This window comes from Chlorocebus sabaeus, chromosome 5 (assembly GCF_047675955.1).
Source record: "Chlorocebus sabaeus isolate Y175 chromosome 5, mChlSab1.0.hap1, whole genome shotgun sequence".
Taxonomy (NCBI): domain Eukaryota; kingdom Metazoa; phylum Chordata; class Mammalia; order Primates; family Cercopithecidae; genus Chlorocebus; species Chlorocebus sabaeus.
This window is the reverse complement of record NC_132908.1, coordinates 7,293,730-7,319,785: the sequence shown is the minus strand read 5'-3', so window position 1 is coordinate 7,319,785 and position 26,056 is coordinate 7,293,730. Positions and strand designations below refer to the sequence as shown.

At 41.6% G+C, this 26,056-nt stretch overlaps 1 protein-coding gene across 26 annotated transcripts in view; it reads right to left on the bottom strand.

Annotated features, from left to right (window-relative positions):
* The window catches only part of RBFOX1 (RNA binding fox-1 homolog 1), a 2,485,439-nt gene that overhangs the window by 394,107 nt on the left and 2,065,276 nt on the right, over positions 1 to 26,056 (bottom strand). For 3 of the 26 annotated variants that reach the window (XM_073015159.1, XM_037989530.2, XM_073015149.1), the window contains exon 1: positions 12,768 to 13,010. The exons of 19 other annotated variants lie outside the window; for them this stretch is intronic. In XM_073015159.1, coding sequence (XP_072871260.1) covers positions 12,768 to 12,911 — 144 coding nt within the window. In that variant the 5' untranslated portion in view covers positions 12,912 to 13,010. Of the gene's footprint in view, positions 1 to 12,767; positions 13,013 to 26,056 lie in introns of those variants that run through there. 4 more of the 26 variants (XM_073015151.1, XM_073015154.1, XM_073015147.1 and 1 more) reach the window with 3 other exon arrangements.

The following is a 26,056-nucleotide window of genomic DNA, read 5'->3' as shown; positions in this document are numbered from 1 at the left end:
AATATTTTACTCCTGGCTGTTTCTTTTCTGTCCACTCCTACTCCAAGCGACCATCAGCTCGCACCAGCATTATCACAGTGGCTTCCTACTTAACACCCCCGTCCTCAGCTTTCAATCTTGTCTCTCTCTATTCTCAGCAGAAAAGCCAAACCGGCTTTGTAAAAGGCTAAATATGGTCATTTGATTCCTGCCTAAACCCTCTTACTGTGCGTGTGTGTGTGTGTGTGTTTTCCTCCTTCTTCATTCCTCTCGGGAAAAAAAATCCAAACCTATGTCAAGATTTCCAAAACTCAGTGGTCTCTGACCCTTCTCTATCTCTTTACCCCTCTCTCACTGGCTCCCTGGTCCCTTTGTTTTTCCAGCATCTTGAGGACACCTAGGCGTGCAACTGGCACTACACACACTCAGTGCCTTAGTGTGAATCCTGTTTTCCACCCTGACCCCACCCCTTTGCCCACCTCCCACTCCATCTCAGCTTTGATGTCACTTCTTCAGAAAAAGCTTCCCTCACCCCTGAATCCAACTCCTACTCTTTTCCTTCAGAGCATTTATCACACCTGGCAAGGCACAGTTATGTGATGATCACTTGCTCATGGCCTGTCTCTCTCCCACAGACCTGTAACCTCTATGAAGAAAAGCACAATTGCTTTCCTTGTCTGTGTCCCTTCAATGACCAACCCAATCTCTGAGACAGAGCAGAGGCTAAATAAGGATGTGTTGCATGAATGAGCGTGTAAATTAATTATTAACCATTGACTTAAGTGAAAGAATGAGGTTTGAGGTGACTTAATCATTCTGGGCCTCACGTGTCTTGCAAGAGATGACCAGCTATGTCTTTTGTAAACAGATCATGCAGTGTTAGGAAGATTATACAAATGGTTAAAAACATACCATTTCTCTTCTCCGATAGTACCATATAACTCTCACAAGTCTGCTATGTGTAAGCAGATAGTTGTCTTATGTAATACAGTAACTGCTGCCTTGAATTAAAGACATCATTATTTTGGAAAGTTGATCTTTCTCTGATACACAAAGTGAAGGATCCATCCCTCATATAAACACATAATCTTCTTGGCATGCTGCATGATTAAAGAGGAAATGTGATTTTATTTTTTTGGAAACTGATATTTCTCACAAAGCCAGGAAGAACTATCAGAATAAAGGGATGTTTGTTTGGGTGAATCACCAGCTTTGCACAAATCCCAAGTGCTAATTGCATAATGGGTCTTTACAAAATGCCGTAATATGGGTTCGGCTGGTTTCTTCTGTTTGGGGTTTGAAAAATAGATTGTTTAGTAACCCATCAAAGATATATGTAAACCAAGTAAACAATAGAGCAGATGTTGACTGCTGTCTTGTGCCATGTAGACATAATTAAAAACAATGAGACACTCATGGTTTCAAATGATAGAGAACAAACACAAATACAAAGATCAGTACAATATAAATGTAAACTGCATTTGCTGGACACCTGCTTTCCAAGTCCAAAATGCTGTATCATATTTCCCATGATGAAAAATGTGTTTAATGTTCTTTATTTACATATATATACACACACACACATACACACACACACACATACACTGTGTTCTCCACTTTTCAGGAAGCCTGTAAAAGGCAATCTTTCACAATGAATATTTGCTTCAATTTCATCACTACTGACAAGCATACTGCACAGTTAAAAAATTTTATAAGCATAAATGTTAATAAGAACCAGATAACTAAAACTTGCACATTTATAAAACAAATTCAAGCCCCAGTTTGGGTGGGGGTAGGGTAGAGTTGGGCTTTAATCATTTGTCTTTGCATTTATTCCTTCATGTATTCATTTAAGAATTTGACTAAATTGACATGTTTATTTCCTAAAAGCTTTACGTATCTTTCTTTTTTAACTCAAGAGCATTTCCTAAAATCAAGATTTCATCATAGACAAAAAGATTACTGTTGACTAGAATATTTAAAGTATCATTCTAATTTTCTAAATATTCTGTTTTACCCCCTCAAACTCCTACTCTGTCTTCTGTTGGTTTTCAGTTCTCAGTTCTATAAGGAAAGAAATATCACCACACACAAAATGAAACGCATGATATAATTAAGAAAACAAGTGCAAATGCAATCCATTAAAAAAAAAAAGAAGAAAGAAAGAAATAGAGCTTTTCTCTGCTGGTATCTTGAAAGACAGATTGAGGGCTCCAAATAAAATATATGATGATATGATGTGTTTTCTTCCAATTAGGAAAAAAAATAAATAAAAGCTGAGGTTAAAATGAGAGCTTTCTATGGCTTACTCAAGAGAAGAAACTTTCCTACATCCACAATTCCCAATCCAGAAAATAAATGTCCTCGATAACGTGCAAAACGAAGCAGCATTCTTTTTCAGTGAATAATTGAAAAAGAATCATTTTTAAAAGCCTCAAAAACCCCATTGTTTAAAGATCACATCAAGCTCCTGTTGACTTGTCGTGAACGAATGGTGATTCGGCTTACAGTCAACTCGCCCTCTCCCCTGCCTGTTGTTTTTGGTGATATAGAAGGATGGCGGATTCTAATGTGATCTGCATCTCTTTATGCTAATAAAAGAGTGTCGGCCCATTTTCACAGACAACACCATAAAGCATAAACACCAAATGGGAAACAAATAGGGCCGTGATGCCACTGTGAAACAAACCAATCAACCCTGAAACACCTAAGATAGATCACATCCCGTTCTTCATTCATTCTTTATAGAAAGGCAATGAAAATGTCTCTAAGTGAATCTGATTAAACACACGCACATACACAACCGCGCACAGGCGCACACCATCTCAGAGCTCAGGAAGGTTGTAAAGCACTAAATTCTTTTGATTGATGAAGCAGCCTTCACTGCACTGAGCAAAACAGCATGGCAAGGCAGGACCCCACTCCCTGAAATTCCTTTATGAACACGACCAGGCCCCGCAAGTGAACAAAAGCAGTGGTGCGGGGTGTATAAATCATTAATACGGTGCCGGGCAGTGACTGCGTTTCCTCTGTTAGTTGGAGAGCTCCTCAGTACAACAGGGATTTGGGGATTGGAATTGGCTGCGAAGAAATACACTCCATCATTCTCAGAGCCGATGATTCTCACAGCCTCGTTCTTTCCTCTCTCCCTCCTCCTCCCCAAGTCCAACAGCCTCATGGTTTGTTGCAATTCATTAAACAAAATCGTAATGACTTAAAAAACAAAATCCGGAAGAGCTTCAAAGTTGACAGGTCGCCTGAACTCTTTCCCCTTTTGACAAGTCCTGCCTGTAAAGGAAAAGAGAAGGACCACTCCATTAATTGGAGCTATTCTTCCATTGCAGGAGCCTGGCAGAGGTCTCTCTGTAAATCATACAGAACCAGCCTGGCTGGCACAGTGAGGGGGAGGATATAGGGATGGTGCAGAATAGTGGTTCTAAGTGTCGGTTCTGGGGCGAAAGTGTCTGGTTTTAAATATCAGCTCTCCCACCTAAGCCTTGGATTCTGCCTCTAAAAATGAAGCCATTAATTTCAACTCCCTGGAGGCTTTTTGTGGGGGATTAAATGCGATAATCCATGTAAAAGTGCTTAGTCGTGTGCTTGTCACAAAGCACTCCATAAAAGTTATTGATTATTTCATTATTTTAATTATTTTATTATTATGATCATCATGGTGGAAGAAGGCTGGCTTCTCTGGTTACCTAAATGGTCTTACAAGCCGCCCCTCCTAAGAGCCTCATTTTTTGAATGGAACCAAAAAGAGCCTTAAAAAAAAAAAAAAGAAAAGAAAAGAAAAGAAAAAAAGAAAGATGAAAAAGAAGAAAGGAAAAAAGAGTCTTCAGGAATCCTGAGTCACGTATTCTAAATGGAGACCCCCAGTGGAAGGTTCTGCCATTGCACCAGGAAGAAAAGAGAATTTCTCCACTCAACCCCTTGCCGTGTTCACTGCTCATTGCAAACTCTTAGGGGGGAAAAGGAAGAAAGAAAGAGAGCAAACAAACAAACAAACAAAAATTGCATAGTTTTATACAGATTATTTGGTTGAGAGAATCTGTCAGCGAGTTTAAGCAGAGACAATAGATAGATCCAAAGCAAAGCCACTTTCAGGAGGCGCTGTTGTGTTTTCAGAAATTCCAGGAGTGGCCCGGATGAAGAGTGATGTGGAGCTAGGAGTCCCACACCTTTTCCTTTTGCTTCAGAAGGAAACGCAGCAGTGGGGAACGCGCTGCCTCTCCTAGAACAGATCCAGGGCCTGAAAATGCACACGTCAGCTTTCCCGGTCCATCCCGAAACTGGGGCACCCTCCCAGACATCAATGCCAAGCACCCAGGCACCACGGGGCCCCCAGAGAGCCCCGCCAGACTCTCCCAGACTCTCCCGGGTGACAATCTACACTGTAGCAGGGCCCCACCGTATTAAAGCTTATGGGAATAAACTTCAATGTGTGCCCAAGTCTCTGGCATCACAGAATAATGACATTCTGAATGGAAATAAATGAAGGCCCTGCAGTGTGATTCTGTCAGCTTTTGAAAGTAAATAACTTCGCTACTGACAAGAGCAAGACAATTTTTATTTTCCCTCCTCCTGCCACTGAGCATTAATTGAGCTGTGTAGCCATATTACAATCCAGTGACACAAGCAGGACTGACAGCTTGCTGGAGGAAGAAAGAGAAGAGCCCCCAAACAGGGTAGTGGAACCAAGAAGCTCCAGAGTGACACCCAAGTCCCTTGTGTCTGTGTCCTTGGCAGGCTGTGGATGCGTTAATCAAGTTAATTTGAGAGAAATGGAAAACAGAAGTTTATGTCCAGCTTTAATAAGCAAATCCTACATTTCTTTAACACATTCCTTCCTTCATTTCTTTGTTGTTGTTGTTGTTGTTTTTGAGACAGAGTTTCACTCTTGTCGCCCAGGCTGGAGTGCAATGGCACAACCTCGGCTCACTGCAACATCTGCTTCCTGGGCTCAAGTGATTCTCCTGCCTCAGCCACCCAAGTAGCTGGGATTACAGGTGTGCACCACCATGCCCAGATAATTTTTGTATTTTTAGTAGAGACAGGGTTTTGCCATGTAGGCCAGGCGATCCGCCTGCCTCTGCCTCCTAAAGTGCTGAGATTACAGGCATGAGCCACTGTACCCGGCCCTTCCTTCATTTCTTTAACAAACATCTATAGGCTGCTCACTGCATCCCAGGCACTGAGCTAAGTGTTCCCATTTGTATCTTACTTAATCTCACAAAGAACAGTATGAAATGCTTATTCTAATCCCTGTTTTTCTGAAGGAGCAATTAAGGCCCCAAATCAAAAACAAGAAGAAAAAAAGTGACTTGCTCAATTCAGCTGGATCACCTAATTGAATAACAGAGTTGAGATTAAGCCTTCAGCTCATGATTTCTGTCCTACATACAACTTCAGAAACATTGGGGTTTTTTTTCTTTTCTTTTTTTAAAAAAAACTATACTTTGGGGGAAGCTGACACCAGCTGGCTCTAAATAGATCCGGGTTTTTCATCTGAATTTTGTCAAGACACTTGAGACGGACAGCTGGCTACTGCAGTGTGTAAACCTCACTGTTCCTTCCAGGTTTAGGGACCAGTATTGGTCTTACCTTTCCAAAAGAGCAGGGCTTGCCCCATGCTGGATTCAGGCAGAGCAAGAGGAAGCCAATCTACCGAAGGGAAAAACTGGGGATATTTGTTGTTTTTGATAAGGGGAAACTGGTCGTTGAGGTGAATCCTGAGCAAACATCAAATGCCAAAAAAAGAAAAGGCTAATCAAGACTAAACCTTTTATGCATTTACTCATCAGGCCTGGGAAATCGGAGTCACTTAAATCCTACAGCTGCCTGTACTTTTTCTATGGCTGCAAAAGGGGAGAAAAAATATTCATTGCATCCCTGGGAACACACACTAACTTTCTGAATGCTTTCCACTCCAGTTCCACTTCCTAATTTTGATTCTGTTTAAACACACATAAAGAAAAGGATCAAAACAAGGTAAGACTGCTCTTCAGCTAGAGCTGGACTGAGGGCTGAGGGCTAAGGACCACAGCAGCTTCCCAGTCCCAGGCCTATCATCTCAAAGCCCTCCTTGGGATATAGACGTTGAATGTATGGCTATTTTCCTTTATTGTTCACTACTGGCTGATGATCTGGCAGAGGGAAAAAAGCAGCAGCACAAAGAACTTAACTCTAGTCTTGCCCCTTGCAAATTGGGTCAAGGTAGGGGAATGAGTAATTCCAGACCAGACATGGCAGAGGATTCCCAGGCGATCCAGCAGGCCAAGAGGAAGTGTTCCAAAGTGTTGTACTGCATGCACGGTTCACAAAATGGCACAGAGATGAAAAACATAACAGACTATCTATGAGGACAGGGGCCTTTGCTTTGCTCCCCGGGAGAGTCTAGAAGTACAGCTGGAGTTCCACAAACCTAACAGGAGTTCCATCAACATGGAATGGGTGGATGGATGGGTGAAAGAATATACATACACTTCCATGTATGATGGGAAAGTGTGATCACAGGTGTGATTCAGTGACTATGTTTTATTTGTTTTGGGCACGTCTATGTTTAACATATAAGTTAATTTTTTAAAATAGTAAGTAGATATCAACTCTGGTAAAGGGTAGATTGGCAGAACTTAAGAAGCGGTGCCTGAATGTCTGAAGTTTGAGAAATACCGGAACACGATAATTATTTCCATGTTAATAAGTATGCCCCTTGATGAAGTTTTGACAAAACATACCAACAGGACTCTGGGTGCTCCACAGTTAACGTCAGTTTTTACAGTTTTGATCAACCTCTTCTACTTCCTCCCTGCCCAAACCTGGTTCCAAATCCTGGCTCTTTTTCAGCCGGGATCAATCCATCAGGGCCATAGCATGACAGGAAGATCAGAAACAGCAGTGAAAAGCCTCTTTCCCCAAACCCTCTCAGGAGCCAGGACGTTCCAACCACACAAGCTCTTTCCTAATTGTATGACAGACTCAGGAACTGAATTTCAGGATCCTTCAGGGAGAATCCTGGCCAGCCATGTCTCCCAGCAGAGACAGCCTGTGGGTCCATTGCTCATTTCTCTAGCTCGCCTGTATTCAGCATGGTTAAAGGGCCGGGGCCAGGGCTCTCCTGAGCCATTGTGCCTGACAGTTGACCCTATCTGACACAGCCGCCCTCAATAGGGCCGGGTGAGGCAAGTTGCATCATGCCAAAAGCCACGGGCCAATGCTCAGCCTGGCAGAGTTCTCTTGGGCAGCACCTGGAAATAGGAAACTTTATTGATGAATTGAACTTTCTTTGCTTTTCTTAATTGAATTAAACAGCACACTGGGACACCTCTCCCCGTCCATTAAAAAGGTCTCTGCAGATGGGGCAATTACGCCCACACTTGTCAGCTCTGCTTCATTCGCAGGATGACATGTCCTGCTCATCACCCAGCCCCCTTAGGCACAGAGGCAGCAACCTGATTTTGTTTACAATACTGCAATTTATTTCCCTTCCACAGGACTATTATTTGCCTGACAAACTATACTGTTTTTACCCGGCCAATATGAATAAACAAGCATTATGTTTCCTCCTGGGGCAGAGAACCTGGTTAAATGAATCAGAAAACCCTAAAAAAGATTGTCTACCCTCAGTCCATCAGCTACTGGAGAATTACTCAAGGGTCAGCTGTAAGGAAAACAGATGGCAGGTGAGCACTAATAACACGGACTTTCTCCAGCTGGGCAAAGGCAGGAGCGGCCAGTTGCATGTTCTGACACAGAAACTGCCTCGAAATGGCAGGCAGAGCAGGCAAATGGCACAAGGCTTTGGTCTGTGGATGAACAGATGCTTACAATTTTCACAAGTGATTGCTGGATTAAGTAATTTTAAAGCAGAGGCAGCCCACGTGGCCCTGCAGTCCGTGTCCACAACACGAGGCCCTCCATAGGTTCCCCAAAGCGGAGAAGCACAGATGACCCCCAACTCACCTGAAATGTGGGCCTTACCTGGCTGATAACAGCCTAACATTTCATACCTTCTCTTAATTGGAAAAGATCAGAGAAACGAGAAAGATTGGTTAACCAATTTATGACATAAGACATCTCACTAGAAAGAGACCGAGGAACCTTTCTCCTTTCAGGGAGCCACCTGGGCCTGGAAATGTGCTCATTCCAGCCACTTAAATTCCTTTAAACAATTCAGACACGAAGCTAATCTATCCTAATTCTTTTCTGCGTTATTGACACTATCGACTACCCCCAGTCCACAGCACTATCTAATAAATCAACATGGGATTAAGCCAAAAAGAAAGAATGTGATAAAACGCCATTTGTCCATTTGTCCCCCTATAAATCATCAGATGGAGTAACACAAGGTAAGTAACTGCAGTGAGAATTGAACTTTTCTACACAGCCATAATTGTTATGACCTACCTAATGTTTCCAAAATTTATAACCGTGGCTGGTGCATGGGTCCACCCTCCCCATTTCCTGCAGCCTTCGTGCGAGAGCCCATCTTCCCCAGGTGATTGTCTGCACTGAGAATCACTTTCTAATTAAAGACAGAAAGCGTTGATATGCAGGTTTCAGTTCAATTGCTTTCGATCTGAAGATGTCCACAGTGAGCAATGGCTTCATTTACCGGGAATTACCCTTTGTACAAACCACTTCACTACTTAAAACAAACCACATGGATCATCATTAAGTGGGAAAAATTACCAATCTTCGAATATTGACAGTGGCATGGCCCACTTTAGAGGCTCTCTTCTCCCCCCTCTAATGTGGATTTTAAGCATTTGACTTATTTTTAAATTTAGGCTGATAAAAAGGTTCTCAGTGAATAGGGCTTGACGGATGAGAAGCTTTCTTAGAACAGTACTGAGAGACGCTGATGGTGGTGTAAGAACAGAGAAAATTAAGTTAATACGTTACTGATCTTCTTTCAGGGCATTAAACTCAATGCAAAAAACCAGCTCTGGGTGGAATCTGACACGCAGTTGGCATCAGAAGACAAATCTCATCATCCATCCTGTCTGTTGCCTCACCATACCTTACCACGAGATGGGTGCTATAAGGTTTGCCCTCTGTTACTTAGAATGGAAGTAAATAATCTCTAGATTTCTGTGTCCTGTGTATATATGCATGTGTATATGTGGCTGTTTTCTATTCTTCTCTATCAGGAAAACAAAATAGGTTCTCTTTTGACCTAGCTTGTTGCAAACCCCCTAATGTGAAATTGTATTCAGAATTATTCCTCAAAGCAAGAATGGTTCCATGAGTACTTACTCTGGAACGTGGAAGATTCTGTATTGGGGATACGTAAGTTCGAAGTTCAGCTTCAAGAAGATTCACCATCAAAGAAGACACAGCATGAAGCCACTGCAGTGTATGAAGAAAGAAGATTGAGGCAGGGACTTTCCCTGGACAGCAAGATTGAAGCCAGTTGCTCCAAGGACTACTTGTCCGTTCCATCTGAAAGTAGTTGACAACCACAAAATATATGCTCTATGCCAGGGGTGTGTGTGTGTATATGTGTCTGCATGTATGTATACACATTTGTGTGTTCCTATGTGAGTACATCACTGGGTCTGATATCTAGATGCCAAAAGGACTATTTAGCATTATTCCACCTTGCAGTTCTAAACTGTAGTAACATCTCAGATGTGGAGAAAAAGAGAGGAGAAGGAGAAAAGAAAAGAAATTGTAGCTGTAAGAAAACACTTATCTAGATAAAAGTTACTGCAACATATAAATAAGTGAAACAGGATAAGTCAAATAATGTAAACATCAAAGTTGCCTCTTCATCGGCCTAAATAAATTGTTCGTGGCAAAAGTGATATGTTGTCACTTACACTTGGCCATTCAGAGTAGACTCTGATGCTGAGGCACCCCAATTGATTTTTGTTTTTATGAGTTGTCTTATGGATAAATCCAGGAGAATTTAGAAGAAAAGGTTGGATGTTCATGCTGAGACAAAGAAAGCATTGGATGAAGTCATTTTCCTTAGCTATTGGATAAGGAATAACCATATTAAACTGCATTCCAGAAAAATATACTTCAGGGAAGACTTGATGGCCACTGATCAGAGTTTGTGGATTTATAAAACAGAATGATAAATGCCCCAAAATAAGATCAATGTGGGTTGATTACTTTCTTATGTGATTGGTGACCTCAATGACAAAGACTTCTGAATTATGTTTACTACCAAACGATTATAACATAAAATTGTTTTCAGTGAAGGTGTTACTTATAAATGTTGCCTGACTCATCCATTTGATCAATTTACTTTGAGATCAAAGATTAGCCTTCTGTTCACCAAAATTAGCTAGAGATCCAATAATAGCTACAGATTAAAGGCAGATAAAAAATATAGTAGTGATGTCTGGGTACAAGATACATAAATCATATCGATAAGTAGTATGTGGAGATTAGAGTGAACTATTTCACACTCTTAATCAGCCGATTGTCTGGATTGCTAAATAAAATAAGTGACGTGCGACTTTTAAACAAACTACCATGACAGTAATGGCCAGGAGAGATGACTCCAGGTATACCATTTCCACCCTAGCGGTGAGCTTCCAGGAAGGGCAAGAAAACCTAATTCTGAATGAGACAGACAAAAATAAATGACTGCCTTTATTATACTTCAGGCATTCAGTGAAGCTCAGAGAAAATACACACACACACACACACACCATTCCCACATTATGTCATAGTATCACATTATAAACACTTTCACAGATAGCATTGCAAGTCCTTTCAGGGGAGGGGGAGATGCATTCCAAAGCACATTTCAAAATCCACCCTCCATCTATATGGAACCACGATGCTGATTTAGTCACTTCTAAATATTTGTTGTGCCTGCCAATGTCTCCTTCAAGCCTCCCCTTTCCAGAGCAGGGGTGTTTTTCCTCGTGGGAGAGACTGCCTGGAAGATGCTGAGAACCTTTGTGTTTGTCTTATATGTTTGTTCTTCTCATGGCAAGAATAACCTCTCACTCAAAGTCACTATCTTCTTTCCTAAGTTGTGCCCAAATAAGCAAGCCAATTTAATAATCTAGAAGGCAGAAACATAAATGTGTTTTTGAAAAATGCACCAACACCACCACACAAAGGAACAGAGAACACTGGGTACCTATAGCCTTCTACTTGTTAGGTAAATTATATTCAAATTGATTAATAAATAACATGAAAAAAAGTAAATGTAAAAGGCAAAAGATCAACTCATAGTAATAATTTAATAAATCCAGCTGAGGCTTAGCATCTATAGAAATGCTCATTAGAATTTTCTTCTGTTGGAAATAACTGGTATAAAACGCACACACACACACATTTACACACACACCCACAGCAAAGGCACAGAAATTGTAGAAGATGAAGCATATAATACGTTATCAATACTCTCTTGGGAAACGTTTCCTGGCATGATTTATTCAATGATGAATGTAATAAAATAATATTTAAAAGAACAAATTTGTTCCCAAGATTTTTTAAAGACTGTTCTCAAAAAGACTTGCAACAGAAAATACGCCTAAGAAATATTTTCTGGAGGCAGCCAACTTGATAGAAAAGCACCCAAATGTTCCAAACAGAATCCTGACATTTTATAAAAACATTTATTCCTTTAACACAGGTTGAAATTGAGGGTCTTGGGGAAGAGGGCCACTCTCAACTCTTGCAAAAGAAGTTCTATTCACACATTCATGTTAACAAATGGTACTCTTGAAGTGAGTCCATGGAAAAACAGATAAAATGAGTATAATCACTGTAAACTCTTCATAGAATAGGATGGAGATTCCTGGGAGGGGAAAAGAATTTTCATCTGCATGACAAAACCCCTTTTAACCCTTCAGTTCATATCCACAGCCCCTGCCCAATGACAGAGAGCTGGCCTGTCACCCTACAAGGGCAGTGTTGAGCTATTTCCCAAGCACAGGAACCAACTCAGGAAGCAATCCTTCCAATAAAGAAAGGATGACAGAGCAGAGAGGGTCCCAGGGCAACATTCTGAGAAACAGAGTAAGGTGTCAAAAGACTGAAATGTGTACAACGAATGGAAAATAGAGCAAACACAGACTCCCTCAGCAAGACCACTAAGGAGAAGTGAAAGGGAGGAAAAAAACCCACAAAATAAATAAATAAATAAATAAATAAATAAATAAATAAATAATAAATAAAAAATACACATCCTTACACATGCCAACAAAGACAACATCCTAAACAGCTCACCCTCATCACAGCATTGCCAGCGAGTTTGAAGACAGTCTGGGGCTGACACACTCCAGAAATTCAAATGCTCCGATCCCATGCGGACCGAATATAGCACGACACAAACTTAGGAAAACACACACACACACACACACACACACACACCACCACCACCACCACCATCACCACACACACCACACTTCTGCTTTCCACTCCCTATTAAATCAGCAGAATTAACACTGCAGGCACCGGAATGCCTCCACAAAGATTCAAACTCTTAGCATCAAAGGGGTCTTCTCAGATCAGCACGAAAGGCACTGACACAAGGAAGATGGTAGCAAGGAAAAGGCAGTTTTCCATGTCAAACTCCGGGTACCCAGGCTGGGCATCAGGCGGTTTTAAAGTATTCAGACAGGTGCAGAAACATCTCAGCGCGAGGTGCCCGGGCTCCACAGAGAGTGGGAGGCTTCCATCCACCCTTTCCCTCACAACGCGGGAGCCCCCTCCTCAGAACCCCCATAAGGCATCGAAGCGCAGCCCAGGACGCACGGGGACCCATCTGGCCGAGCCCGGGGAAAGCAGCCACCGAGGGCAGACGCGCGCCTTACCTGCTGTAAGTACATAAAAGTCAAGGCACACGAAAGCTGGGGACACATGCCCACGTTGGGGAGCGCCACGCAGGTGGCCCCCGTCAGAGGATGCTGCATCATGTCTCTCTGGCGCCCGCCGAGCCCGAGTGGGGACGCTCGCATGCAATCACGTTGCTGTCTGCCTGGGCGCTACAATTTTTTTTTTTTCTTTTTAATTTTGCTGGTTATCTAAGTCAACGACTGGTGGCTCGCGCTGTCTCTCTCTCTCTCTCTCTCTCTCCTCTCTCTCTCTCTGTCTCTCCCTCCCTCCCCCCACCGCACCCCGCTTGTCCCTCCTCCCTGGCTCTCCCTGCCTGGGGATGTGCTAGATCCCGGCGTTCTCTGCCTCCAACTAAAACACTTGCGGGGACCTGGAAACTAGTTGGTTCCCTTCGCACGGTCCTCTGGCTTTTCTGGGTTGTTGGGCCTGCTTATTGATCCCCTGGAAAGTGGAAGGGGCCCCCTACCCCATGCCCCTGTGAAGGTGACACGAGAACGGGCAGAGGGAACTTCTCTGGAAGGTGCAGGGGGTGCGCTGCCCGCCCGAGGAGGCTGAATAGGAGAGGGGCAAGGATAGCGCGAGGGAGGGAGGGGAGGAAGGGGTGGGACGGAGGTACGGGGGAGGAGGAGAGAGACAGAGAGAGAGAGAGAGACAGAGAGAGAGGTTTCGACTCACACTGAAGCTCACTCCGTTGGTCCTGATGCTGTCTGTCTCCTCATTTGTCAAATGGGTCCAGGGGAAAGATTTTTTTTTCCCTTTTTTTCCTTCCCTCCCCTTAGCCTTTTTTTAAAAAATTATTTATTATTTTTTGTTTTTTTTTAAAAAAAGACTCACCAAAATTTAAATTGGGTCTGCTAAAACCCTCCGCCGGTGAGCGCCCCGCGTGCCCGGCATCAGGCGAGCTGGACAATTAGCGCGATGGCCCAGCTGGGACCTACAGCGGTAGATGTTGGTGGCGGTGCGTTTGCCCGATTCCTTGCCAAATAAACACAGAAAAGGGATTTCCCCTCCTCAGGAGGTGGAGTGCTGAGACGTTAGGGGCTGGGAGCAGGAGGGAGCTCGGGCTGAGGGAGGGGAGAAGGTTTCTGCACCCCCCAGCAGCGCACTGAGGCGCCGATGCACCCCCAGGCGTTTGGGGCGCAGCTTTCCCTCTGTGCCTCGCCTTGGTTGGGCAGGCAGCCCCGAGCACAGCGAACGAGCCCCTGAGCTGTTCAATGAGAGCAACCGCCCAGGCTGGCGTGGAAATCAAGCCTGTTGGACTAACGTGCCAGCTTGGGGTGACTAGAAGGGGGCTTCTCCCAGCCCAGAACACCGGCTCCTCTCAAATTATAAATGCACAGGGTAGGGAAGTCCGTGTCTGATAAGAGATTACTCCGTCGGCTGCAGGGAGCAAATTACAATGGTTTATTTATTTATTTTTTATTCTTGCCTGTCCAGCCCTCCTTGGTCAAATTAACATTCTGCTCTTGCAAGCGGGTCTCCCCTCCCCTTTATTTTATGAAGTAATAATTATTCATTAGTAGATTTCGTTAGTCTTTATGCAATAAAATAGGATGTGATCTGCAAATCAAAAGAAAATATTAAGACTCTAACTCGTCCTTGGTCCTCACAGGAAAAAAAAAAAAAAAAAAAAAAGCACATTCTTGGCAGCAATAAAATCGTGATCAGGAATAGTAGCCATATTTTTTTAATATAGATTTTGACCCAATGATTGGATTTTCTTTTTTTTGTTTTCAGACCAAGGGATCAGCTGTCTGAACAGCATCTTTTTGGATTGTTGGGTTTCCTGAAAGAAACCTTTCTGACATCTTCTCACTGACCTACAGGACGGAGCCCTACCTGGGAGGGGATGGGGGTTCTCTCACAAAAGAATATTTGGGGCAGAATGCTGGAACTGGCCACCAGGCCAGTTCATCCCAAATATCCCGTCCTCCTCAGGGCTCACCCCGACATCCTCAGCCAAATGAAGGCTCTGAACCCAGCCATCAGTTCACAAGGCACAACTCACTTCGCAGGCTAATCAAAATGCTTTCTGAAGAAAAGAAAACTAATTATCCCACGGCTCTATTTTTTGTTGTCATTCTGTTTGAAATAACTATGAAGTCTTCACTCTGCCTAACACTAGGCCCCAACCCGCTGTTTCTTTCTACTTTTCATCTTGCAGAACCAGTGCCTCCAACTACTCTGGGGCTCACACATCCCATCAATTTAGCAGGGACACAGTAGCATGTTTAACCCTTTAGCCCTATGCAGAAGTTCATTCAGGGGATTTGGAGAGTAGAGGCTGCTATTCTGTACTGCTTTTATTAGGGGGTGCTGGCAGTGGTTAGTTTGAAAGACATTTGCTGTATGTTGCGTCAGAAGTCACATTCATGGCACAAGCTTTGATTAACAAATACAAGAATTCCCTCTTTTATTCTCTCACTTCCTACCTGCCTTTATTTATTTATTTTTGCAATTCACAAAACTAAAGAGAAAGTCACTCCACAGAACACAAATGGAATAAAAGGCCAACCATTCTGCCTTTCCAGTCCTCACTCTCCCTTTCCCATTCTTTACTGTTGCCTCAAGCAATCTGCTGTACTGAGGGATTCGCACTGCTTTCCTTTATTTTTTTTTTTCTCTTGCTGGCATTGGAAAAGCCTGTAAATACCCCAAGAAGAGGAGAGAATTTTTTCCTTCAGCTCATTTTCATAAGAAACATGATAAATAATACATGGCACTTTAATAAGACTTTATCTGAATGGTTTAATGAAAAACAAATACATTATGTAAAGACCCAATAACTGATTTTGGCTGCACTGAGACAATACAGATTTTCCGGTCCGTTTTCTCCCCAAAGTTGGAACCCCTCAGTGGTGATTAGATCCCCACAGATCCATCTTGCAATAACGGCTCAGACTTTCCCTCCAACTTAGGTTTTCGCAGTCAGACACACTGAATATCTGCAAAGTACAACAATGAGAACCAGACCTAAATCCACGTCAAAATTATTTGGAGTCAGGTTCTGTTCTCTGGATAACTAAGCCTGAACATCCCTCCACCAGCACATGCAAACGCAATCACACACGGGGACAAGTCCCCTCCCCATAAACACTGCAACCATATTAAGGAGCCCAGAGGAACACTTTCCGGTTGATAACATCAGTGCTCCTTAATCAGGAATAGGGCATCCAATGACCCCAGATCAAATGATAGCATCATATCCACAACCATTGCTCACTTGAAGACAAAACTTTGCCAGTCTTTTAAGCAGCATCTGGGGGTAGCGAATTTGAATTCCATCTCAACAGAGACTGAGAAAGAGTCATATCAAGTCTACTAGCTCTGACATGATTCTCCAACATCAATAAACGGGAGAAGTGGGGAAAGAAAACACTTTTATCTCTCTACAAAAAAATGTCTGGCCATTCAACATCACGTGGGTTCATATTCATTCAAGGGCCACCCTGCCTGCATTTCAGCTACAAGGACCCTTAATGGAATGGTTATACATACCCCACAGGAAGCTGAAAAAGTGCAGGAAGACTGGCAATGAATAATGTCATCTTCAAATGAAACTTCCTTAGGCAGAAGGCAACTACCCAAGTTTTGATTCATAAAATAATATTGTAACTTTTTCTTCCCCCAAATTTGCCAGCAGTTTAAAAGAAGAATGGAAATCTTTTTTTTCTTGTTTTCATAACTATTTATTATAACTTCCCAAGGGTGTTAAAATAGCAGACATTCCAGTTAAAAAAAAAATACTTTCTATAAGAGTTGCCATACCTCAGAGCAAGAAAAACTCCAGTTAGAAAGAAAGACTTGAACTTCAGTGTAATCATCTATACTGGGGTTAGCTCAGTGGCAATGCCAAGGTGCTACTTAGAAATATTTTACTTTCACTTGCAAATTTAATGTGGGCGACAACATAGTCTCCATCTTCATTAAAGCGAGCATGGAAGTATCTTTAGAAAACTTTATTATTTATCTCTATCAAAAGCACTTTGATTCACTGACTTGTTCGAACACCTGAATCGTATTTAGTTAGTGCTGATCTCATTCCAGGCACTGTTCTAGGCTCCCAGGTCTGTATCAGTGGGGCCAGACAAACAAAGGTCCCTGACATCAGACACTTTACATTCTAGTGGCTGGAGGAGGGGCAGCAGAAAGTAAATACTACAGATAAGAAATAAGTACAGTACAAAAGATGGTGGTGAGTGCTGTGGGAAGCATAATAGACAAGATCAAGATCTGGGAATTAGGGAAACCAGGGTGAGGCAGATGGCAGGGAAATCTACCTAAAAAGCACACTTGCTCTGAAAAATGCAGTTTCAGCTTCAAGAAAGCCCGCTTGCAGCCCGCTTCTTCCAATCTTATTGCCTAAGCCTCAGATTTGTTTAATACGGATGGTCCCCGACGTGCGATGACGTCACATCTGGATAAATCCAAAGTAACGTGAAAATATCCTAAGTCGAAAAGATACTTTCCACTTGCAATATTTCCAACTTACAATAGGTTTATCAGGACATAGCCCCATTGTAAATTGAGGAGCATGTCTACATGAATTCTGGAGTTCTCATGGGTCAATCTACTAGCGGTAGCAGTGAGAAGTTTGGCACTTCTAATGTAGACAATGAGCTAGCCTGTTGGCCTCTAGAATGAGGTCTCAGCCCCTGATGGTCCCTCTGAGCTGTATTTTGCAGAAGCTCCATTTCTCAGATACAGTTTCTCTAGGCAAAAGCATGATCACTCCATGACACTGAATTGGAGGGCCCAGGATTTCGGCAGTGCTCAAATGAGCACAGCGCTCCTTTTTCGGAGTAAAGGGCTGCGTCCCAGGCAGAACCAATTCCAACCATTCAGCAGCAATAGCTTTGCATGTAATGACAGGATCGAGATTAGAGCCTGCTTCTGTGTAAAGGACCCTCAGACTCCTCTAGCTTTGTAGCCTGGGTGTGGGTTGTCAGTGAGTCTAGGACTAAAAATAAACCACGCTTGCAAGAGCAGAAATACAAGTGCAGGCAATACCCAGTTCACAACTAGCTCCTACTACAAATGCGCTTTTCAAAATTACACTGGTGGTTTAGAACAGTTTACGGCCATCTTTTGCCTAAAAGACTGACATCAGTTAACAAATGAAATCAAACAATTAAATGAATAAAATGCCCACCAATAATACATAGATTTGACATCACTGTGGAGAAATGGGTAACCTCAAACACAGATGGTGGGAGTCAAAACTGGTACAGTCCTGGAGATGGTATTAATATTTTGGTGCTCACTACCAAAATCTAAAATATGCACATCTTTCAAAGTAACTATTCTAATTCTAGATATCTGTCCTGCTGAAATATTTGAGCTAGACACATGATACATAAACCAGGATATTCACTCCAGCATTGCTTGTAAAAGCAAATACAGTTGCCCCCTGAACAACACAGATTTGAACTGTACAGGACCACATGTGCACAAATTCTCTGCCACCTGAGAGACCCAGAGACAGCAAGACCAACCCCTCCTCTTCCTCATCCTCCTCAGCCTACCTCATGTAAAATGACAAGGATGAAGACATTTATGATGATCCACTTCTACTTAATCAGTAGTAAATATGTTTTCTCTTCCTTATTATTTTTTCTTTTTCTTTTTCTTTTTTTTTTTTTTTTGAGACAGAGTCTCGCTCTGTTGGCCAGGCTGGAGTGCAGTGGCACAATCTCGGCTCACTGCAATCTCTGTTTCCCAGGCTCAAGCAATTCTCCTGCCTCAGCCACCTGAGTAGCTGGGATTACAGGCATGTGCCACCACGCCCAGCTAATTTTTGTATTTTTAGTAGAGACAGGGTTTCACTATGTTGACCAAGCTGGTCTCAAACTCCTGACCTCAAGTAATCAGTCCACCTCGCCATCCCAAAGTGCTGGGATTACAGGTGTGAGCCACCGTGCCCGGCCTTCCTTATGATTTTCTTAATATTTTCTTTACCTTAGCTTACATTATTATAGGAATATATATATAACACATATAACATACAAAATACATTTTAATTCACTGTTTGCTTTCAGTCAATAGTGGGCTAATCATAGTTTTGGGGGAATCAAAAGTTATACACAAATTTTGGGCTGGGCATGTTGGCTTACACCTGTAATCCCAGCAGTTTGGGAGGCCAAGCCGGGTGGATCACTTAAGGTCAGGAGTTCAAGAGGAGACTGGCCAAGATGGTGAAACCCCGTCTCCAACAAACATACAAAAATTAGCCCTCAGGCATAGTGGCAGACACCTGTAGTCCCAGCTACTTGGGAGGCTGAGGCATGAGAATCACTGGAACCCAGGAGGTGGAGGTTGCAGTAGGCTGAGATCACGCCACTGCGCTCCAGCCTGGGCAACAGAGTGAGTCTGTCTCAAAAAATAAATAAATAAAGTTATACACAAATTTTCTGCTTTGTGGGGGGTTAATGACCCTAATCCCCATGTTGTCGAAGGGTCAACTGTAATAAACAGCAATAGAGGAAATAGGGGATAAAACAAGGTGTAGCACATGCATGCAATGCACCAGTTAAAAAGAATGAGGGGCATCTGTGTGTTTTTCCTTGGAAAAATCTCTAAGAAAGATCTCTAAGAAGTTTCAGGATATATATAATAAAATTTCACATGTGAAAAATCAAGCCAAAACAAAGAGCAAAACTCCACAATTCTTTAAAAATATGTGTGTGCATGCATATAGACATCCACATATGCATACATATGTGCATAAATAGGCATACATGCAATCATGTGAAGTGCATGCAAAAGGGCCCGGAAAGGTATAAGTCAATCCAATAAATGCTTTTAGATCTAGGGTAATAGATGAGGGGCGATTGGGGGGTCTCAATTTTCATTCTGTACAGATTGATGTTGTTTGGATTTTCACAATAAGAATGTGTCTGTGTATTACTTTTATAATAAAATGAAACAATTATATTATTATCATTGCTACTACAAGTACTACTATGATTGTTATTATAAATACCCCAGGCTACATGTTCCTAAAGAATAATTTTTTTAATGGTGGTAACTTTTCCTGGCTAGTAAATGAAAACCTGCTTAAAGCCACTACTGAGTTGCAATATTCTAGATAATTAAGATCCACAACCAAAAAGAGAATGGACTCAGCTACATAGCACCTTAGCATCCATACAGGATTTCAGTAACCCAGAATCTCATATCCGTTTACAGCATAACTTCTCAGGTACAATGTTTTCTGCTTATCTCATCAGAAATAAAAATAAAAATACCCAGATCCTCGTCCTACCCCTTCCTCAGGTGCCAAGGCTGCTCAGAAACTGACTGCCAGGCTGGAAACTTGCATATGTTTCTAGAGAAGACAAGGGATGCAATTGATTTGCAAAAACCCAGGTATGTCTGATTTTCAACTACCCATCTCACAGGGTGGGGTAGTTTGTCTTTACAACAAGTCTCACATGTAAAGCAGGAAGTTGTGGAAAATGAGTTTGTCCTTTTTTGTTCCTACAAGCCATGACCCAAACTGCCTTCCCTCTTCCCTGCAGGCACAATGAGGAGGAAGCTCAGGAGGCACAGACAGTGTCTTCTCCCTTGACCCTTGAGCCTTGTCTCTCCTCCTGTTGTCTCACTGGCCACTGACTATGGCTCCCCTGGAGCGCAAGCTTGGAAAATGGGATCTTTCAACCCAGTTCTTCCCCCAACATGGGGTTCTGCTGTATGCCACTCAGCAGGATGTCTGCATTTACCTCTACACATAGCTCACATTTTTTGAGGGTGAACAGAAACACAGGACTCAGGGGTAGAGGGAAGGGACACAAGCCTAGGCTCTTCTTAACTCCTGCATAGCTGCAAGCAGAGGAACAGAACTGCTGCAAACCAGTTCCTAGGAAACACCATGAATGTCTAAAGCTGTTGTAGATTTCAGTCTGCACGCCAAACAAAGGCCCAAAGAGTCCCGGGACTCTGAAAATGGTTGCATGGCCCACATCCATGGCCAGGGGCAGGCTAGGGAGCCTATTCATTGCAGCAAAAGCAGCCGTATGCCCATCTTGCAGTTGTTCTGCATCTTCAGAAACACACAAACTGGTTTAAATTCAAGCTCTGCTACTTGCAAACTATTGTGAACGTGAGCATGTGAGCTAATCATTCCGAATCTTAGTTTTTTTTTCATCTGTAAAATGGGGTCAATGGTAGCACCCTTAGAAACTACAATGATTCTCAGACTTCTTGTCCTCCAGCTCTCAAATACATGGACAGTTCTAAGAAAAGTTTAAAAACGGTAAAGAGACTGCATGAAAATTAACAGCTTTTAAATTTCTTGCCAAGGTAGTACATTAATACATACACACATAAACTCATATACGCTGTCTACTATCATTAGCATTTAATAAAAGAAACAGCATTTTACACCAAAATGCAAAAAAAAAAAAAAAAAAAAAAAAAAAGGGAAGGACATAATCTGAAAATAAAGGACAGTCCTTCAAATTGATTAAATTTAGGTCTATTAAAATGTTCACTAAATTGTCCTTAATTTTCTCATTTAGCTGCAGTCTGTTGAAAATGTCATTACAGAATCCAATGAGTCTGTGGATCGACATTTGGGAACCACCGAGATAAGGAATGTAAAGTGCTTCTTACCATAAGCACTGATACACCAAGTATCAACAATACTTGTTAGCTATCACGAGGAGACTAAAAAAACAATAGTTATTCTTTAGGCTTGAATAACTATTCTTTTTACCCCCACAGGTTCACTGCAGCAAAACAAACCAAACACCCTTCTCATTTCTGATTTCCCTGAACCACAGAGCAGCATGCCTTTCACTTAAGAGAGGCTTAATAAAGGTCAAATGAATTGAATTTGTTGGATCACCAGAGTTTATTCTTGTTCCTCAATGACTCAGCCCTGCTCGTTCAAGGCCACCTGAAAGATGGAGTTGTGATGGGGTATTTGGGAACTCTTTCTGGTTCATATGAGGGTATGCCTCAAACACAAACAGTAAGACTCCAAAAGGTGTACTCCCCTGAGTACACCTGCAGTGAGGAGTACACCTTTTGGGGTCTTGCTGCTCGGTGTGAAGACCTAGCTCCGGATCATACCTTTGCAGCTGCTGTTATATGTCTATTGACACATAAGTTCTTAAAACTTCAGTTTCATTCTCTCTTAGGAGAATAATGATACTTTTCCTTCCAAAATTGTTGAAAGATAAAATCATGTAATATATATAAGTCATAAAAATGGTGCCCATTATCTAGCAACCACTCAATATATAGCAACTATTATTATCAGGTATTTTTATTTTCAGCCCCTGACCAGTTGACAAAACCATCATTCCTCCTTCTTTGCAAAAAAATTACAAAACAAGACCAACAAAGTCAATACATTTATGGAAGGACTAACTTCAGATACAATTTTCTTTTTGAAAAGTTTTTTATATGACATGGCACTATACGAAAATGTATAGACATCATAGACATCGCCGTTCTGCCCTGGTCTTCTGAGTACACAATTTATTTAACCTTGCTAATGAATCAAATGAATGCAAGCTTGCACATTAGCCCTTGTCAACTAAATTCTTCACCAACTGTATCTCACACAATATCAGGTCAAGTCCTTCACTATTTTGTGAAGACTGACAAGGGTAATACATGTTAGAAAATTACTTCTGGCCAGATGGTAATTAATTTTTTTCTGATCTTCACAAAATCCTGTAAGGTAGATGATTTTTATAGTTCCAGTTTACATAAGAAGAAACTGAGGGAAGAAGTATATATCTTATCCTTCTAATAAGAGATGGAAAACAGGGTTTTCAGGTCTGTTGAACAAAATGAGAAAGTATCCTTTTTAATCATGCTATACGAACAGCAGTAGAGATGCTGCTTACAAAATCACCATTGTCATCATCATCATCATCATCATCATCTTCATCATTTTTTACAGTATCTAAACCTAGCAAGCACTTTTGTGAAGAAATTGGCACTCTATGCCAATTTATGTTCAAGCTTTCGTTTTCCAGAAATATATCACTGACCCCAGTCACCTAATTTTATCATATGAATTTTTCCTAGCTTTCTTGTCCTTACTCAATTACAGCGAGGGTAAGTCCCACCCTATCCACAGCTTACCCTAAGCTTTTCAAAAGAAATGATTCTGCTTCAGTCTTTTTTTTTTTTTTTTTTTCTTGCCAACGCTTTCCTATCATCATTCCTGGCAAAAGTGACAAGTTATGGAGACAATGTTCTATCAGAGCAGCCAACTGACATATGTCAAAAGAGACCCGAGACACACTAGGCAGAACCCCAAATTAAAAGGTACACAGAGCAAGCAAATAACTTCAGTTCCTATAGCAGCTTTCCTGAAACAATCAATTCCAGGAGGTGATGCAAAGAGAAGGTGCAGCGTTTGGCACTTGAGAGGGTGGGAGTCTGTTTCCAGTGCACAGGACTGAATGTAAGTGCGTGGGACAAGGGAGGGTAGGCGGCAGAGACAAAAACAGCTAAGTGGTGATTTCTCCTAATGAACAAGTGGGTGGGAAGGTCTACTTTGGGAACCCTCCACCCCACCCACTCTCTGTGTTTCGACTTCTGGATGAAACTCAAGCAAATCTGAAGGCAAACAAAGCCTGCAGAAGATTCTATTTTTCCTCTTTCATGAGCTTGGCTGCAAGGTTCTTTGACCCCAGAAATGCTCAGAAATTTTATCTTTAAAGTAAAAAATGAGTTGTCATCAAGCATTTCTTACTAGAAGTGACTTCACCTCTAACACCGCCAGTTCTTAATTAATTCACCTTAACCTCTACCTTCCCAAGGTCCCGTCCTGGAACACAGGCCAAAGACACCCCAGGTATTCTTAGTCCCTGGCATCAGTGAATACCTTCAAAGTCTGATGATTGTTGTAGGTGAGCTAGGAAGGATGCAAGGAATCATACAAAACTAGGTTTATCTGCAAAACTTACAAGGTTAAATTGGGGATATATCGGGTATTGGGTAGAAAAGCTTCCTGACTCTCAAAATTTCACCTTAGCAAAGAGACAGTCTCTAGGATTCCAAGTCTTAGTCCCCAAATTGTAATTCACAATTGCAGGCAGTTCATATTCTCACAACCTCATCAGGCCTGAGAGTCCAGGTTCTTATATTCCGTCTCTGGGTTCTATTACAAAGACCCATACCTGAAACTAATTAACCGATTCTGCAATACATCCACTAAATGATGCATGTATAAGTAGACATGAAGATGGTGGCAGAGATAATGGAAGATGTGATTCTCATTTTAAAAACACAGACAAGAATCTGTAGAGTCATCGTTCACTATCCATGGGTGATTGGTTCTGGAACCTTCCAAGGATACCAAAATCTACAGATGTGTAGTATTTGCTTGTAACCTACAAATATCCTACTGTATACTTTAAAGCATCTCTAGGTTTACTAATACAATGCAATTCCATGTTAATAGTTGTTTCAATGCATTCTTTAGGGAATAATGACAAGGAAAAAAATGCTTGCACATGTTTAGCACAGACACAATTTTTTTCTGAATATTTTTGATCTGCAGTTGGCTGAATGTATGGATGCAGAACCCTAGGACATGGAGGGTCAACTGTATGTATCACATCCTTGAAAATGACATTTGACTATTCCAGTGCCCTCGACTTTGATTAAACTCTCTTGGTTCCAGACTTTCTCTGCCTTACTTCCTTTTCCTCTTCCCTCTTTTCTTTTTGAGAGCCAGAGAACAAATTCTCATCCTCACTCCTTCATTCTCTGCTTCCCTCTCCTTAAAAGCTTGGCAACAGTTGTTTCTGTGTCTTTGAGGGGATCATCTCTCATCCAGCTTTGCATCAAGCCAACTTCCCAAACCAAACCTGTACTCTCCATTAGAAGACCTATTGTGCTCACTGATGAAAATATAGCATTTCCTTCACCTGGTGTCAGATAAAATAATTCAAGACTATTTCAGTAGAGTGGCATGTAAGAAAAAGACTATATACGTCCGTGGCTGGACTTTCTTATGCACATGTATCGCAGCGTTCTCACATGCCTCACAGACAAAAAAATCTTGCTTGACATCACTCTGTGGCTCATTAGGTGTCTTACCTCCTATACGCTAATCGTCATCACCTTGCACAACCCACTTCTGATATATATATAATATATATTATATATATCAGAATTATTAATTGTTATATATGTTATATATTATATATAACATATAACACATACAACATGTAATATATAATATATAACATATGCAACGTATAATATATAACATATATCATATATAGTATGTAATACATTACATAGCCTATATAATATATATTATATAACATATATAATATAAAATATAAAATATACAATGTATAAAAACATATATAATATATATGTAACACATATATAACATGTGTTTTATGTATATATAAAATATATATTATATATACACATACATAGTAATATAGTAATATAGTAATGGCTATGATACTCTTCACACACTTGTGAAGGATTTGCAGTAATGATTGAAAGCCATTGCATCAGACTTTCTGCAGAATCCAGACAAATCCTTATCGCATCCCCAGCCTTGACCTCTGCTCACAGGCTGCATGTCAGGAAACATCATGAACTTCAGACAGCCTCCTGCATGTCTCAGTGCCAAGGTCCTATCCTTGCTGCTATTTTAACCTTCCCCCAAACAAATGCATCTGCACATGCTGCTCTTCCTCTATTGACTTACCCGTTTGTTAATGGAAGCACCTCCCTTCCATTTACTTAACCTTGAAAGCTCAACATTTGCCCTTCACATCTTCCTTTGCTGCTCTGAAGAGTCAATTGGTTCCCAAATTATATTATTTTTAACTCTTCCATCTTCCAACTATTAAGGCTGTTTTAATTTTCCATTGCTGCTATACTAGTACATCACATTATTTTATTTAGCCTAGATGTTCAGAAAATGGGGGAAAAAGCTATACTTACCTAAGTTCCTTTGCTCTCAGTCTCAGCTCTTCCCAACTCATACTTCACATTGGTGCCACAGAGGAATTTTAAACACCCAAAACTAAGGGTGTCAGTCTTCTGTTCAAAAGGCATCAATGACCCCTTCCACTGGTTAGGGTACATTATTCAATGCTTTAACCTGGTTCTGCATATCTTACCTTGCAATGTAACTGGTACTTCTTCTACACATCTCCCTCTGTCCAGATTCTGGTCACCTTGAACCTAGGGCTATAATCACTTATGCCCAGAGCATGTTAAAACATCTCCAAATATATGTTCTTCGGCTGAAACTGCTTTAATGATATGA